Source organism: Cervus canadensis, chromosome 14, assembly GCF_019320065.1.
Source record: "Cervus canadensis isolate Bull #8, Minnesota chromosome 14, ASM1932006v1, whole genome shotgun sequence".
Taxonomy (NCBI): domain Eukaryota; kingdom Metazoa; phylum Chordata; class Mammalia; order Artiodactyla; family Cervidae; genus Cervus; species Cervus canadensis.
The window spans coordinates 46,423,215-46,438,790 of record NC_057399.1 but is presented as its reverse complement, the minus strand read 5'-3'; the positions used below and the strand labels follow the sequence as shown (position 1 = coordinate 46,438,790).

The 15,576-nt window shown below is 38.0% G+C and overlaps 2 protein-coding genes across 4 annotated transcripts in view; one reads left to right on the top strand and one right to left on the bottom strand.

The window, feature by feature from the left end:
- The first annotated feature begins 448 nt into the window (after window positions 1-448).
- Window positions 449-4,846, top strand: RPS6 (ribosomal protein S6). The gene is made up of 6 exons (XM_043486530.1): window positions 449-577; window positions 1,082-1,213; window positions 1,740-1,950; window positions 2,104-2,250; window positions 4,468-4,625; window positions 4,710-4,846. The coding sequence occupies exons 1-6, from the start codon at window positions 572-574 to the stop codon at window positions 4,803-4,805; spliced, it is 750 nt and encodes a 249-aa protein (XP_043342465.1). The 5' UTR covers window positions 449-571; the 3' UTR covers window positions 4,806-4,846.
- Window positions 4,847-5,124: 278 nt separating this feature from the next.
- The window catches only part of DENND4C (DENN domain containing 4C), a 108,323-nt gene continuing 97,871 nt past the window's right edge, over window positions 5,125-15,576 (bottom strand). For all 3 annotated transcript variants that reach the window (XM_043486527.1, XM_043486528.1, XM_043486529.1), the window contains 3 exons: window positions 9,708-9,858; window positions 8,179-8,243; window positions 5,125-7,956 (listed from right to left, as the gene is read on the bottom strand). In XM_043486527.1, coding sequence (XP_043342462.1) covers window positions 7,820-7,956; window positions 8,179-8,243; window positions 9,708-9,858 — 353 coding nt within the window. In that variant the 3' untranslated portion in view covers window positions 5,125-7,819. The remainder of the gene's footprint in view (window positions 7,957-8,178; window positions 8,244-9,707; window positions 9,859-15,576) is intronic.

Genomic DNA, 15,576 nt, shown 5'->3' with positions numbered 1-15,576 from the left:
AGGAGCCTGGAGGGCTTCATTCCATGGGGTCGCAAGAGTCGGACACGACCCAAAGGACTTAGCACGCACGCAACGTGACAGAACGATGACTGCAAAGCGGTTAAAGGACAAGTGGGTGATCAAGTATTTAAGAAAAAACAAAGCGCAATTTTTCAAGACCGGAACCAGGGCAGGGCACGCTCCTAAACTGGAAATCTTCGGATAGAGCCTGAGGTACAGGAGAGCGCAGGACAGTCGAACTCCGATCCCGCCTCCTTCCCTGGTATCATCAGAAGCAGTGTCCGGGACCGAGCAGAGCTGCTCCCTAATCCAGAATCGTACGGGAAATAACAAGAAGTAGAAAGACTAATCTCCCGTACTAAACCTGTGCCGCTTCGCATGCACCGCCCACCGACTCTTATCTCCCAACCGCTGATTAGCCCCACCCCGGAAGTACTGCCTACCAATACTTACGTCTACTATCCCAGGCGTCTGCACATCTCGCGAGAACTGGAAGAGCCTATGTGACCTGGGCTAAGCGGAAGTTGGGTCTCTTTTTCGTGGCGCCTCGGAGGCTGTCGGCCACTTCAGAATGAAGGTAGGAACTAGTGGCGGGTGTTCGGGTAGGCTTGTGGAACGTGGATCAAGCCCCACGATGTGTCGTTGCGCTCCAAAATCCTGGCCCTGGATGGAGAAGGGTCTGAGGCAGGAGAAGGGTCGCTCTTCTGGGGCCGGATCTCCATGGGAGAGCGGATGGCGAGCGATTGCAGCTGGAGCTACGCCGGTCGGGGAGCGCCATGGTGGCGTCTTGACTCCCAGGCAGGACAGAGGCGGCCGGGCTGACGGCAAGTAGGTCAGGCTCCTTGATCTGAGAGTGAACGACTGTGGGCCGTAATTGTCCGTGGCGGCATTCCTCAAGCCTTGCAAGATGGGTCCTGTTTTTAGTGCCGTGTTTGTGGCTCCTTGCACGTGTCCTTTAGTGAATATAATCAAATTTTCTGTTGTGTGGGGGTGACAGGAAAGGCTTTTTGCTATGGAATAACCTATCTAGTGGTTCTGCGATTTTCATGAAGTTCTTTTCCCCGTCGTTTATAATTTTTAGCTGAACATCTCTTTCCCGGCCACTGGCTGCCAGAAGCTCATTGAAGTGGACGATGAACGAAAACTTCGTACCTTCTACGAGAAGCGTATGGCCACAGAAGTTGCTGCTGACGCTCTGGGTGAAGAATGGAAGGTAAAAGTTGACTGTCGAGTTGAATTGTTAGCTCTATTTAAGAGAGGTGGTAAACGCTATTGGTAATTGATAAATATAATGGGCTTCACACTCGGGTTCTGTTTCCCAACTTTAGTTCCAAATGTCACTTTATAAGGTGGCGCTATCACCCGGCAGGGTTGTGTTTATGTAGATCAAATGAAAATATATCGTTCTTGACCTGCAAGCTAAAGGTCTCCAAAGGGATCTTCAAAAGTGCCAAGAAGGATGGTTTCTGATTTGTGGTTCCTTAATACTTCGGTTTCATAACACACTCTTTATACCCTAAGAGTTGTTAACTCTGGTAAAATATAGGCTAGAAATATGACTTGATTGAAAAGATTTTGCTAATCTAACTTGGGAAACTGGAAGTACAGGCAAAATTTAGTGACTGGAGGAAACTAAAGTGTCAAATCAGTCTTAATGAATGGTACTAAGTAGAATTAAGGGTGTACTTCTCTGAGGCCACAATCCTTTGTTTTAAATGTGTCATCGTGTTCTCTTGCAGGGTTATGTGGTCCGAATCAGTGGCGGGAACGATAAGCAGGGTTTCCCCATGAAGCAGGGTGTCTTGACCCATGGCCGAGTTCGCCTGCTACTGAGTAAGGGGCATTCCTGTTACAGACCAAGGAGGACTGGAGAGAGAAAGCGCAAATCTGTACGGGGTTGCATTGTGGATGCCAATCTGAGTGTTCTCAACTTGGTCATTGTGAAAAAAGGTGAGCCTTTTATTCTGGAGTTTATTTTTGTCAACACTGACTTAAATCTGTCTTTGAAAGTGGACTTGGCTTTGGCAATGCCTGAACAGATTAGGGTTCTTGTTTTTAAGGAAGTTGTTGAATTAAAAATGTCTGTTCACTTTTTTCTTTTAGGGGAGAAGGATATTCCTGGACTCACTGATACTACAGTGCCTCGTCGCCTGGGTCCCAAAAGAGCTAGCAGAATCCGCAAACTTTTCAATCTCTCTAAAGAAGATGACGTCCGCCAGTATGTTGTGCGAAAGCCCCTAAACAAAGAAGGTATGAAAGATTACGCAATATAAGGCTTTCTTAATTTCATTAGTTGTACCATTCTGTATGCATGTTGGAAGCCAATCTCTGCCTACTATTTACCTAGAATATGCGTTTTTAGGAAATTAGTGTGGAAAAGGGTCAAGATATGCAATTGGAATTAATCCTCATTATAACTAGTGCCCTATAGTGTTAGAATTTTTCTTGGAAATTTGCTTTTGAGTCATTGTATGAGTTCATTGAAAGATAACTTCTCAGATGTTTTAAGTTCATTGCTTTGGGGTCAGGAGAAAGGTCTGGGATTGTGATTGAATATGCTCTCACGGTCACACACTTGCTTTCTTAACATATCAGTGGTTCTAATTTTTTGTTTACTGAAGTGGATAAAGTTAAGCTGATGCTTTCATTAACGTAAGTTGCTTTAACTTCTGAATGTGGATAGCGATAGCTTTGTGAATTAGAAAACCATTCAAGATACCAGGGAACATTTTATATATATATATAACTATTATGTTGAAGTGTAGTTGACTTAACTATAAAAATGTTTTGTTAAAGTTAATTTTGTTGTACAGCAAAGTGATTGTTATATGTAAAATCTTCTGTTATGATTTATCTCAGGTTATTGAATATAGTTCCCTGTGCTATGATATGAGTAGGACTTTATTCCATGTGTAATAATTTGCATTTGAGAATCCCTAACTCCAAATCCATCCCTCCACACCCAACCTCTCTTGGCAACCACAAGTCTGTTCTCTGTGTCAGTGAGTCTGTTTTGTAGAGTTTGTGTTGTATTTTAGAATCCACATATAAGTGATAGGGTATTTGTCTTAACTGTGGCTTCACGCGGTATGATCATCTAGGTTCATCCATGTTGCTGCAGATGACACTCATTCTTTGTAGCTTCCTGTTTCACTGTATGTATGTATGTATGATGTCCATTCGTCTGTCGGTGGACATGGACGTTGTTTTCCTGTCTTGGTGACTGGGAGTAGTGCTGCTGTGAACTTAGGGGTGCATGTATCTTTCTGAATTACAGTCGTGTCTGGATATATGCCTTGGAGTGAGATTGTTGGATCATATGGAAACTCAAATTTTTAGTTTTTTTCAAGAAAACTTGGTGTTTTATATTTTAAGCAGGTATATTGTTCATTAGTCAACATAACACATCATCATAAATAACATATTAGTTTCAGGTTGAGTTTTCCTGACAAATCAGAAAAAATTGGGGTATTGGTGTCCAGGACTGTGGGCTTAAATAAGCTAATTAATACCTGGCGTGTGTTAAGTGCTTATTGGTCACTCATTCCAAATATTTGGAAACCTTCTCTGTGCTAGGTTCTATTATGTACTGAAGATATGGTATACACACACAATTATCCTCATGAAGATCATACACTTTAAAAAGTAATTGTAGTCGCACTCCTGGAAATAACATTAGTAAGTGCTAGTTCATAGTATTTATAAGATGGTTCTTGTTTCTTTATAACTCCTTTATCATTTAGCAGAACCTGGAAAATTGAGCATTTAGTCTTAGACTATATTTATATGGAGTGTTTATTGCTCTCACAGGGGTCCACAAACTAAAACCATTACATCTGAAAAGACTCCTGCTCTGAAGCGGATTTATAATCCAGACAGGCTCAATGAAGATACTTTAGGAATTTGCTGCTGGTCCAGTGATTAGGACTCTGCCTTACTGTGGTGGCCTAGATTCAAATCTTGGTTGGGGAACTAAGTTCCTACAAGCAGCACAGCATTGCGAAAGAAATTAATGAATGTTGATGGTTTTACTCCTCAGAAGCAGATAAGCAGGTCCTGTCTTGGAAAATAGAAATTTGAGAACAAATTGGGACTTCAAAGCATGGTGGGTGGGATAGTGATGCAGTTAATGCTTTACTTAAGTTTTCATGACAAATTAAATACTGTTTTAAAATAATGCTCACGTCTTATGATATAGACACACAATACCCTACCAAGACAATGTAATTATGGAAGGGACATCAAAGTGAGTAGTAAAAATTAAGATAGGACTTCCATCTGTTCAACTAAATAATATAAATTTATATATGACCTTGAACTTGATATCTAAACTATTGGTATGGTTTAGTGAGCTGTTAGAGGATTAAATGTGCTACTAAGTTTGAATCTCTGATGTTTTAAAAATGTAAATGTGGGTCCTGTTGAGCAAGGGTATTGAAGTGATTGAGTCATCATCTAAATTTTTAGGTAAGAAACCTAGGACTAAAGCACCCAAGATTCAGCGTCTCGTGACTCCACGAGTTCTGCAACACAAACGCCGGCGTATTGCTCTGAAGAAACAGCGTACTAAGAAAAACAAAGAAGAGGCTGCAGAATATGCTAAACTTTTGGCCAAGAGAATGAAGGTAAATCTCAGGGGGAAATAGGAATTATGGGATTTGCAGTTTTTAATCCAGATAAGCTTTAACCGCACTTTGTTTTTTGTTTAGGAGGCCAAAGAAAAACGGCAGGAACAGATTGCCAAGAGACGGAGGCTGTCCTCTCTGAGAGCTTCTACTTCTAAGTCTGAGTCCAGTCAAAAATGAGATGTTCTAAGAGTAACAAATAAATAAGATCAGACATCAAATCTCCCTTCTTGACTTTTAATTGATGATCAAATAGATAAATGAAGGCCCACAAACTCTTATGTAAAAGCAGGTACTGTATAATCTAGCAGTGGATTAGGTCTACAAGAGATACTTGAGAGTGATAGTCCTTCAAATTCAGAAACAGTCTATATATGATAGTGGAAGAAATGGCCAGAACAGAGTTTCTTTTAGTGGGTGTCTCAGAATTCTTATATTGATTGATTGACTTTTCAGCAACGCATGGGACAAGATGGGGGAAATAAATGACTTAGGACTATTAATCTTTGATAGACTTTATTTTAAGGAATATAGTTTCTACACGATATATGAAAAGTGCCCTTGTGAAGATGGACATTGTCATACGTAAAAAGAGTAAGTTGTGGAAAACACAGTTAATGGATACCATTTTAGAATAGTTTTACAAAGCTTTTAAAAACAGTGCAGATTTAATACATTAACAGAAACCTTTTCAACTCAAGTGGATTTACATTTTTATATTTCACACTCTGCAGGGGACTTGACTGTACCTGTTTTTAGACACTTGCATCTATGAAGGATGTGCACAGAAAGCATACCTTGTGCTGTTTGATATACGGGATGTAGGCTCTTTCTTAGCTCCCCGATGAGGGATTAAACCCAGACCCGTGGCAGGCAGAGCATACTCCTAACCACTGGACCACCAGGGAATTCCCAAAGGGTATTTTTTTTTTCTCTCTATAGGTACCATGTCTGCTTTCTATAGTAACTGCAGTTAGAACCTTTATTCAAACCATTAACAGGTGAGAGGGTCTTGAGAGAAGGTACATTAGGCTTTAAAAGGTGCTCCTTTTCTGGAGTACGTATTAACACAGGTGAGTAAAATTTTCAAGTGGCTTTGGCATGTAGAGACTGAAGAAGTGCTTCAGTTAAGACTGTGCAGAAGAATCACCCAAGGATCTGGCTAAAAAGTGGATGATGATTGGATAGTTTGGGGCACTTTGCACTATGAGAAGCAAGATTTGTAGAGGGGATGCCCACAGGTCTTTTTAAAATTGGGGTGCAGGTGTTGTTACTTTCTGCTGGACAGGACCAATAGCTGCTAAGAGTTACAAAACTTCAATTGGCAATTGACAGAGAAGTTAACTTGGAGCATTTTTTAAAAAGGAGATTGAAGTCTCAATGATTCGATGTTTTGTCTTTGTTTTTGCTGTAAATTTCTACTGCCCAGTGGTAGGTGCCAGAAAAGGCCTTTAAGCAACTTTAATACAAATCAGACTTATTTCTAAATAGGCTAAGCTTTATATTGGCTGTTTTTTAGATTAATAGTAAAAGTTCCTGTAAAATTCACATACTCCTAAATGTGTAAGATTTAGGAATACATGAGTATTTTTTTAGTGGGAAGTGCTTTGTTAATTAGTTCAAATTATTGAAAACCACAGAAAAGTGGGAACACAGTACTGGGATTCTGAACACCACAAGAGCTTGAACTACTGTGCACATTTCAGGAGCCTTAAAAATGTAAGAGACGAGAACAGCAAACTTGTGACGTTTTCACTTTATTCAACCTCAATTTTTTTTATATGCAAGGTAATTCCAAACTTTCTGTTGGGGCAGTAAGTGTTAAAAGTATTAAAACTAGTACCAAGTCTTAAGTTGCAAATATATACACTCTGAGACAGTGCAAAAGATTCATTTTTAAGGCAATGAGAATTCTAAAGTTCTTTCACTCACCACTTTAACCATAAATTGAAATAAGGATTCTGCATAGGTCTTAATAACCCTGAAATCTTGGAAGATTGGTATAGTAACAGTGTATGCTGTTAACTGTACCATCTGGAAATAGTTATCAACTGTGATTTAGTCATCTGCATAATTATTCTATAAAAGGAAGCACACATAATCATTGGTTTTTCAAACCATGCATACAAAGGTAAGGAAGACGAAGTTTACTATCCTTAAGGGATGGTTTAATGAAAGGCATGAATGTCAGTGAGGCATGTGAGGTCATGATTTTCTTAAACCTACAGCAACAAGCTTAATAAGCTTTAATGTTTTAAGACTTAATTGATTCATCCTAAAAAACCGTATTTACAAATGCACAAATAAGCATACAAATCTAAGTATTATACAAGAGTAGAATTCTGTGCAGTGCAAGTTATTCCACAGGTTTTTAAAAGTGAACAATAGCAACAATTTAATGTGCCTGAACAATTTCAGACCCAAAGACACACAAGAATTTTAATTTTGTAAATTATGAAGCTGATCTAATTTCATTTAAACTATTTGGCTCATTTATTCCATTTTAAAGCTGTTGCAAATTAACATGGTACTGGGAAGAGGATGAAGGAACTGGATATTCGAAATACAACCTGTTAAGGGGGCTAATATATAGCATGAAGGGTAAAAATAATATATTAATTTTGAAGTCAAAGGCATGGCAGTTTTCATCAGATTTTCAGGTAATTTTGAACTTAAAATGACTACATAGAGTACTCATTTTAATAGTTGGAAACCCCTTTCAAAAAACGATTGCAACATGCAATTTAAGAATTTTAATAAATATAATATGGCTGAATAGACACCTACACAGCCACACATATATACACAATACACAAATAGTTGAGATTTCATTTGCTTGGGGGTTAGGCAGGTTTACATTAATTTGCCATTCCCCAAACTCAATAGCTTCAAACAAACAAAATGCCAAGAGCAAATATGGTTTTCCATTATCAAACTACTAGAAATACTGAGAAATGCGACACCAATTTTCAGCAGATATAAACAGCTCAGAAATTGTAAATCTTCAGTAAACCTTGGGGCATTTTAATGGCATTTTTACACTGAGATGATTCGGTATGATTTCATCATAAATACTGTCCCAAGAGGAACTTCATTTCAGTTTTCGCCAATTTGTAATGTGAAACAAACCTTAAATGTCTCCAGATTGAATCTATTCCCCCAGCACTGTGTCAAGAGTCTAGTGAATCTGTTATTTAAATGAGAGGTGCTCCAAAACACTTCCTGCACCATTCCACACTGATACTTGGTGGAGCATCAATTTTCTGCAACTTTTCAAGAATCTCTGGAGACAGACTGTTGTATGCAAGTCCATACTCATTGTCAAAAGCCTCTGAAAGATATTTTCAAAAATGTAGTTGGAATTTAATAAGATGAAAGCTATGCATTTAAAAATGGTAGTCAAATCATTTTGTATATATATAAACTGCACATTTAAAAACAGAAATCTTTTAAAAGGCAAATGGAGTATTTACCCATATCAGTTAGAATTTTTTAAATTACTTATGAGAATAAGACTAAACCACCTTTAGTAATCCCCATTTGACCAACTTACCAATATCAATATTCTCTCTTCCAAGAGATACTAATGATAAGAAGAGGATTTCTCTGTATAAACTCCTATAAAACAAATATTTTAAAGTTAATGGGCGAAAAGCATAAAAATATGCTAAGAAGATTTTTTAAATAGTGAAAAAAACACCTGAAACTAACAGCACTGTAAGTCAGCTATACTTTAAAAAAAGATTAGGTTCTGTGTATTCATCTATGTCAGTGTCACAGTTTTGACTACACTGCAGTTTTAAGGTGTCACCTTTGGGAGAAACTGGGTAGAGGGTCCACAGATACTTTCTTTGCAATTTCCTGCAAACTTCTATTTCAAATTAAAAAGTTTAAAGTTAATGGGCATAAAGCTTCATGTTCAAAACAAAAATGGCTTATTTTAGCTATTAAAATTATTGATATTTAATAATGCAATAGGTAACTTTCAATTCTAATTTCTAATTCATACAAAAGCAATTTTTTGCTACACGACAAAGTAAGAAATTAGTTTCTAAGTAAGTTAGGGGTCTAAACCCTTAGACACAAACAGGTTCTGTGGTCTCTTACTAGTAATTTAACCCAACAGTAAAGGTAAAATCACCTTTATCTGATTTGCGAACATAAAAGCAAGACAAATCTTAAAAATCAAATTCATGCCTCAGTTGTTGAAAAAGAGGGGGGAATTTAGGAACTGACTTATGAGTATTTACACAGAAAAAAAAATTTGTAATGCTGATTCTGATGATGCTCCATGCAGCTTTCTTTAAAAGCTTCAGAAGCTGTATCATTTCTCATATTCCTTCCCTGCCCTTAAATCAGATGCTTGTAACAGGCTACTCTTTAGCCTGTAAAGGAGATAATCTCCATATCAACTGCTAAAATTATAAAAGGATCTATCGATTTCCATCATGAATTCTTGTCCTATTACTTCTGAGACTGTCTTCAAAGATGCCATGACTACAAACTTGAAGAGCACCTGGAAACATTGTTTATGTTTGATAGAAGATACTATGTCCCTTTTTCTGAAGCTTATATCACAAAATTCACTCAGGCTGAGACCACGGTGAGTACTGATCCAAATGTGTTAGCAGATAATAAATAGTAAGAGGATCAGGATAGCTCCATATCCTTTGTGATTCACTGCTTCCATCATTTTCTTAAGTTGGTTCTACTCCTAAACCCATATATATTTTTTTACATCTCACAAAATACGCTGTGTGACATGGCCTGAACAAGCAGTAGGTATGTTTAACACTGATGTTAAACATATTTATAGGTTTCCAGTGAAGAGAAGTAGTGTTTCCCAAAGACTGAGTGTATTTTAGACATGAATGCATCACTTACTAAAATTTATTCATCAGACATTTTTATTATGTTTGTGCTGAAGTATGACTGTATACATTTGGGTAGCACTTTAAAAAAGAATCAGATGTTCCATAATGAGTATGTTTCTTTTACAACTGGAGATAGTTTTGAAAGTAATTTTTTAAAAATCATGAAATTATTTCCAGTGACATCAAGTAAAAACTACTGAATTATTACCTTTGTCTTTTCACATCTCCCTTCATTTGTTGTGAAAGTAGGCTGATGGGTTTAAGAACATCATTATGTTGAATACTCTGCCTGATGGTTTCTACTAAAGTGCTTGTTGCTTGTTGTTCCTCTGACAGGAGATACGATTTCTTTTCAGAATCTAACGATATGAACACAGTAATAAAGAATACACTTATTCAATCTATTAAAGAAGTTATTTCTTTCCATCTTCACAATTATGCAGCAATGTAACCAGTTAATGCTTTCTTCAGATAGCAGAGGCCTGTCCCTTTTTCCTTTCCCTGCACTTAAGGGCTTTGTGCTTGAGGCTGGGGATGTGATGGCTGGTACTCCAGCAGCCATCCTATGACCATGAGTCTTTACAGATGGGAAAGCAGACAAAGTATAAGGAGTCTAGGCCCCTGCTGACAGAGGAACTGCTTACCAGTCCTGGAGTAGCTACATAAATTCTTCACATGAGAGAATCATCTTTACCTGTTTAAGATTCTGTCATTTTCTATTAAATACAGTAGAGTATAATCCTAACTGATACAAGAGTAATTCCTGAATTACTAAGAAAAAATACTTATACCAATTTCATATGTTATAAAAGTGCTTCAGTGGCATATTTGAACTGAATCACAGTTAACATTAAAAATACACCAAATCAACAATGTAAGCTTGGCCCAGAAAAAGGGTAAACTTAATACTGGACGTAGTCCCAGCAACCATACAGTTTTATGATACCCACATCAGCTGAGATGGAACTGTGTATCCAAAAGGTGCCCAGTCAGCCTCCTTTTGAGCATCTGTCATAAAGCAAGCTATTAATTTGCATACAACCCAGCCCCTTAATAAAGGTAACTAGTAATATTTCCTTTGTGTTGAACCAAAAAGCAAAGTTCTCTGTTACAAGAGGAAATGCTGGCTGCCATGGGTTTATGTTTTGTAAAAATTAGACTTATTTTTGGCTGTACTGGGTCTCTGCTGCTGCCCAGGCTTTCTTCCGGCTGCGGTGAGGGTGGGCTGCTCCGTAGTCATGGTGCGCAGGCTTCTCCTGTCGTGGAGCACAGGCTATTGAGTGCGCCAGCTTCAGGAGCTGCAGCACATGGGCTCGCTAGTTTTGTTCCCGGGCTCTAGAGCACAGGCTCAGTATTTGTGGCACACAGGCTTCGTTGTTCCATGGCATGTGGTATCTTCCCAGACCAAGGATTGAACCTCTGTCTCCTGCACTGGTAGGCAGATTCTCTACCAGTGAGCCACCAAGGGAAGCCCTCTATGGGTTTTTTTTTCTTTTTAAATTTTTTTTTCCCCATTTATTTTTATTAGTTGGAGGCTAATTACTTTATGATATTGTAGTGGTTTTTGTCATATATTGACATGAATCAGCCATGGATTTACATGTATTCCCCATCCCGATCCCCCCTCCCACCTCCCTCTCCACCCAATTCCTCTGGGTCTTCCCAGTGCACCAGGCCCAAGCATTTGTCTCATGCATCCAACCTGGGCTGGTGATCTGTTTTCACCCTAGATAATCTACATGTTTCGATGCTGTTCTCTCGAAACATCCCACCCTCGCCTTCTCCCAGAGTCCAAAAGTCTGTTCTGTACATCTGTGTCTCTTTTTCTGTTTTGCATATAGGGTTATCGTTACCATCTTTCTAAACTCCATATATATGTGTTAGTATACTGTAATGGTCTTTATCTTTCTGGCTTACTTCACTCTGTATAATGGGCTCCAGTTTCATCCATCTCATTAGAACTGATTCAAATGAATTCTTTTTAATGGCCGAGTAATATTCCATGGTGTATATGTACCACAGCTTCCTTATCCATTCGTCTGCTGATGGGCATCTAGGTTGCTTCCATGTCCTGGCTATTATAAACAGTGCTGCGATGAACATTGGGGTGCACGTGTCTCTTTCAGATCTGGTTTCCTCGGTGTGTATGCCCAGGGGTGGGATTGCTGGGTCATATGGCAGTTCTATTTCCAGTTTTTTAAGGAATCTCCACACTGTTCTCCATAGCGGCTGTACTAGTTTGCATTCCCACCAACAGTGTAAGAGGGTTCCCTTTTCTCCACACCCTCTCCAGCATTTATTGCTTGTAGACTTTTGGATAGGCAGCCATCCTGACTGGCGTGTAATGGTACCTCATTGTGGTTTTGATTTGCATTTCTCTGATAATGAGTGATGCTGAGCCTCTTTTCATGTGTTTGTTAGCCATCTGTATGTCTTCTTTGGAGAAATGTCTGTTTAGTTCTTTGGCCCATTTTTTGCTTGGGTCATTTATTTTTCTGGAATTGAGCTGCAGGAGTTGCTTGTATATTTTTGAGATTAATCCTTTGTCTGTTTCTTCATTTGCTATTATTTTCTCCCAATCTGAGGGCTGTCTCTTCACCTTGCTTATAGTTTCCTTTGTTGTGCAAAAGCTTTTAAGTTTCATTAGGTCCCATTTGTTTAGTTTTGCTTTTATTTCCAATATTCTGGGAGGTGGGTCATAGAGGATCCTGCTGTGATTTATGTCGCAGAGTGTTTTGCCTATGTTCTCCTCTAGGAGTTTTACAGTTTCTGTTCTTACATTTAGATCTTTAATCCATTTTGAGTTTATTTTTGTGTATGGTGTTAGAAAGTGTTCTAGTTTCATTCTTTTACAAGTGGTTGACCAATTTTCCCAGCACCACTTGTTAAAGAGGTTGTCTTCAGACTATACTACAAAGCCACAGTCATCAAGACAGTATGGTACTGGCACAAAGACAGATATAGATATAGATCAATGGAACAGAATAGAAAGCCCAGAGATAAATCCACGAACCTATGGACACCTTATCTTCGACAAAGGAGGCAAGGATATACAATGGAAAAAAGACAACCTCTATGGGTTTTAATCCTAGTTTTTCTACTGCTGAACAGATTTAATTTCATTGTATGCTATGATTTTAGGGCATTCAACTCAAAGATAATATGCAATTTCACTGCTGCTCCTTAATTCATGGAGTTGTGCAACCATCACCAATTTTAGAACATTTTTATCACTTCCAAATCTACCTATTAGCAGTTACTTCTCTATCTTCCCACCCCCTCAGCCCTAGGCAACCACTAATCTAATTTTGTCTCTACAGATTTGCCTTTTCTGATTGTTTCATATAAAATACTCTTGTGTCTGGCTTCTTCTGTAATATTTTAAAATTCATTAATTTTGTAACATATCAGTATTCACTACTTTTTATTGCCACATAATATTCCATTGTATGGATATACCATACTTTCCTCTTATCAGTTAATATGAACATTTAGATTGCTTCCATTACTTGGATATTAGGAAAATTTATTGCTGAGAACAGTGTACAAGTTTTAATGTGGATGTGTGCCTTTATTTCTCTTGGGTGTATACCTAAGAGTGCAACTGCTGTCATATACGGTGTTTACCATTTTGAGGAACTGTGAAACTATTTATACCAAAGCAACGGAACTATTTTTTATCCCAATTAGCAAGGAACTGGGGTTCTCTATATCCTCACCACAACTTAATATCTGCCCTTTTGGTTAAAGCCAATCTAGTGAGTGTGAAGTGGTATCTCTTTGTGGTTTTGACTTACATGTCCTTGACCACTAGTGATAATGAGCATCCTTTCATTTGTTTCTGGTCATCTGCATGTCTTTTTTAGAGATCTGTCAATTCAGGATCCTGCTAGGATCTAAATGTCTGTGTCACCCCAAAATTCATATGTTGAAAAGGAATGCTTACTAAATGGTATTGGGAGGTGAGACCATCAGTGGGTGGTAAGATCATGAGGGCAGAGTCCTCATGAATGGATTAGTTTAGCACCCCTTAAAAAGGGGGCACCAGCGAGATCCCTCATCCCTTGTACTGCCTGAGGGCGTATGTCTGCCATGCAGAAGAGGGCCCTCACTGATCATGCCAGCAACCTGGCGTTGGGACTTCCAGCCTCCAGAACTGTGAGAAATAAAATTTTTATAAGCTAATAAAGTAATAGTAAGTACACTTTTTAGTAAGCTACTCAGTTTGTACTATTTAGTTACAGCAGCCCGAACTAATTAAGACAGATCTGCCCAATTTTTAGGTGAGTTTTCTTCTTTGTGATGAGCTTTAAAACTTCTTTATATATTCTGAATACAAATCCTTAAGATACTTTTTATGTTTCGCAAGTATCTCCCCCCACTCTGTGGGTTGACATTTCACTTTTTAATGGTTAATTTTTCAGCACAGATGTTTTTAAGTCCAATTTATCTACTTTTTCTTTTGTCACCTCTGTGGGGGTATTTAAGAAGGCCTGGTCCTATAAAAGGTCATGAAAAAATATATTCCAATGTTTTCTTTAAAGAGTTTTATAGTATTAGCTCTTACATTTAGGTATATGATCCATTTTGAGTTCATTTTTATGTATGATGTGAGAAAGAAATCCAACTTTATCTTTTCTGCATGTTGTTCCAGTTGTGACTATTCATTCCCCACTGAATGATCCTTGGCACTCTTGTTGAAAGGCAATTAACATGTGTGGGTTTATTTCTGGAAACTCAACTTTATTCCATTGACCTATGTATCTATCCTATGCCAGTTTTCCACTTTTTTGATTACTGTAGCTTTGCAGTAAGTTTTCAAGTCAAGAAGTTTGAGTCCTACAACTTATTTTGACTATTCTAGGTCCCTTGAAAACCCATATGAATTTTAGGACAGGCTTGCCAATTTCTATTAAAACCCACCTGGAATTCTGATATAGATTGTACTGAATCTATAGATCAATTTGGGAGTACTGCCATCTTAACAATATTAACTTTTCTAGTCCATGAACATGGGATTTCTTTCCATTTATTTAGGTGGTTTTTATTTTCTTAACTTCTTTTATTGAATTTATTCATAAGTATTTTATTATTTTTAATGCTATTATAAATGGGAGTTATTTTCTTAATTTCTGGATTATTAATTGAAAGTATATAGAAATACAGTTGATTTCTATATATTGATCATATATCCTGTAACTCTGCTGAACTTATCCATTTGTCTTTTTCTGTGTGTGTGTTTATTTCCTTAGGATTTTCTAATTTAAGATTTTCCATATATAAGATCACAGAACCTGCAAATAGGGATAGTTTTTCATTTCTAATTTAGATGCCTTTTATTTTCCCATCTAATTGCTCTAACAAGAACCTCCAGTACAATGTTGAAATAATGAAAACAGCCATCTTTGTCTTGTTCCTGTGCTTAGAGGGAAAGTATTCGGTCCTTCTCCACTAAGTATGAGACCAGTTGTGGGTTTTCCAATATTCATAATCAGGCTGTGGAGGTTTCTTTCTATTCCTAGCTTGTTGAGTGTTTTTAACAAAGGACAAGAGATTTTGTGAAATGCTTTAGTTGTGCCCATTCAGATGATCATGTGGATTTTGTCCTTTATTCTGACTGATACGGTGTATTATAGTAAGTGATTTTCAAATCAACACAGCATGTCTGGGGTAACAGCACTGGTCATGATATACAGTCCCCTTTATAAATTGCTGGATTTGGTTTATAGTATTTTGCTGAGGATCCTTATGTCTATATTCATAAGTGATACAGATTTTTCATTTTTGTTTCCTGTGATGTTTTTGGTTTTTTTATCAGGGTAATATTGGCCCTCTCACCAAAATCTCCACTTTTTCCAAGAGTGCTTTTAGGCTTGAACTTCTCTAGTCTGTTCCAAATAAGATCATTCCCTTTGGGGAGAATTTTTGAACTCTCTGTTCTTACGGCCTGTCTCTTGGCCATTGCTCTGGAGCCGGGGCTGGGAACTGTGGCCTTTCTCTTAGAATGATTCCCCTACTTTGTGAGTGGGGCACTGGAGGGATGCCATTGCCTCTGATTCTTTAGCTTGCCTCAAAAG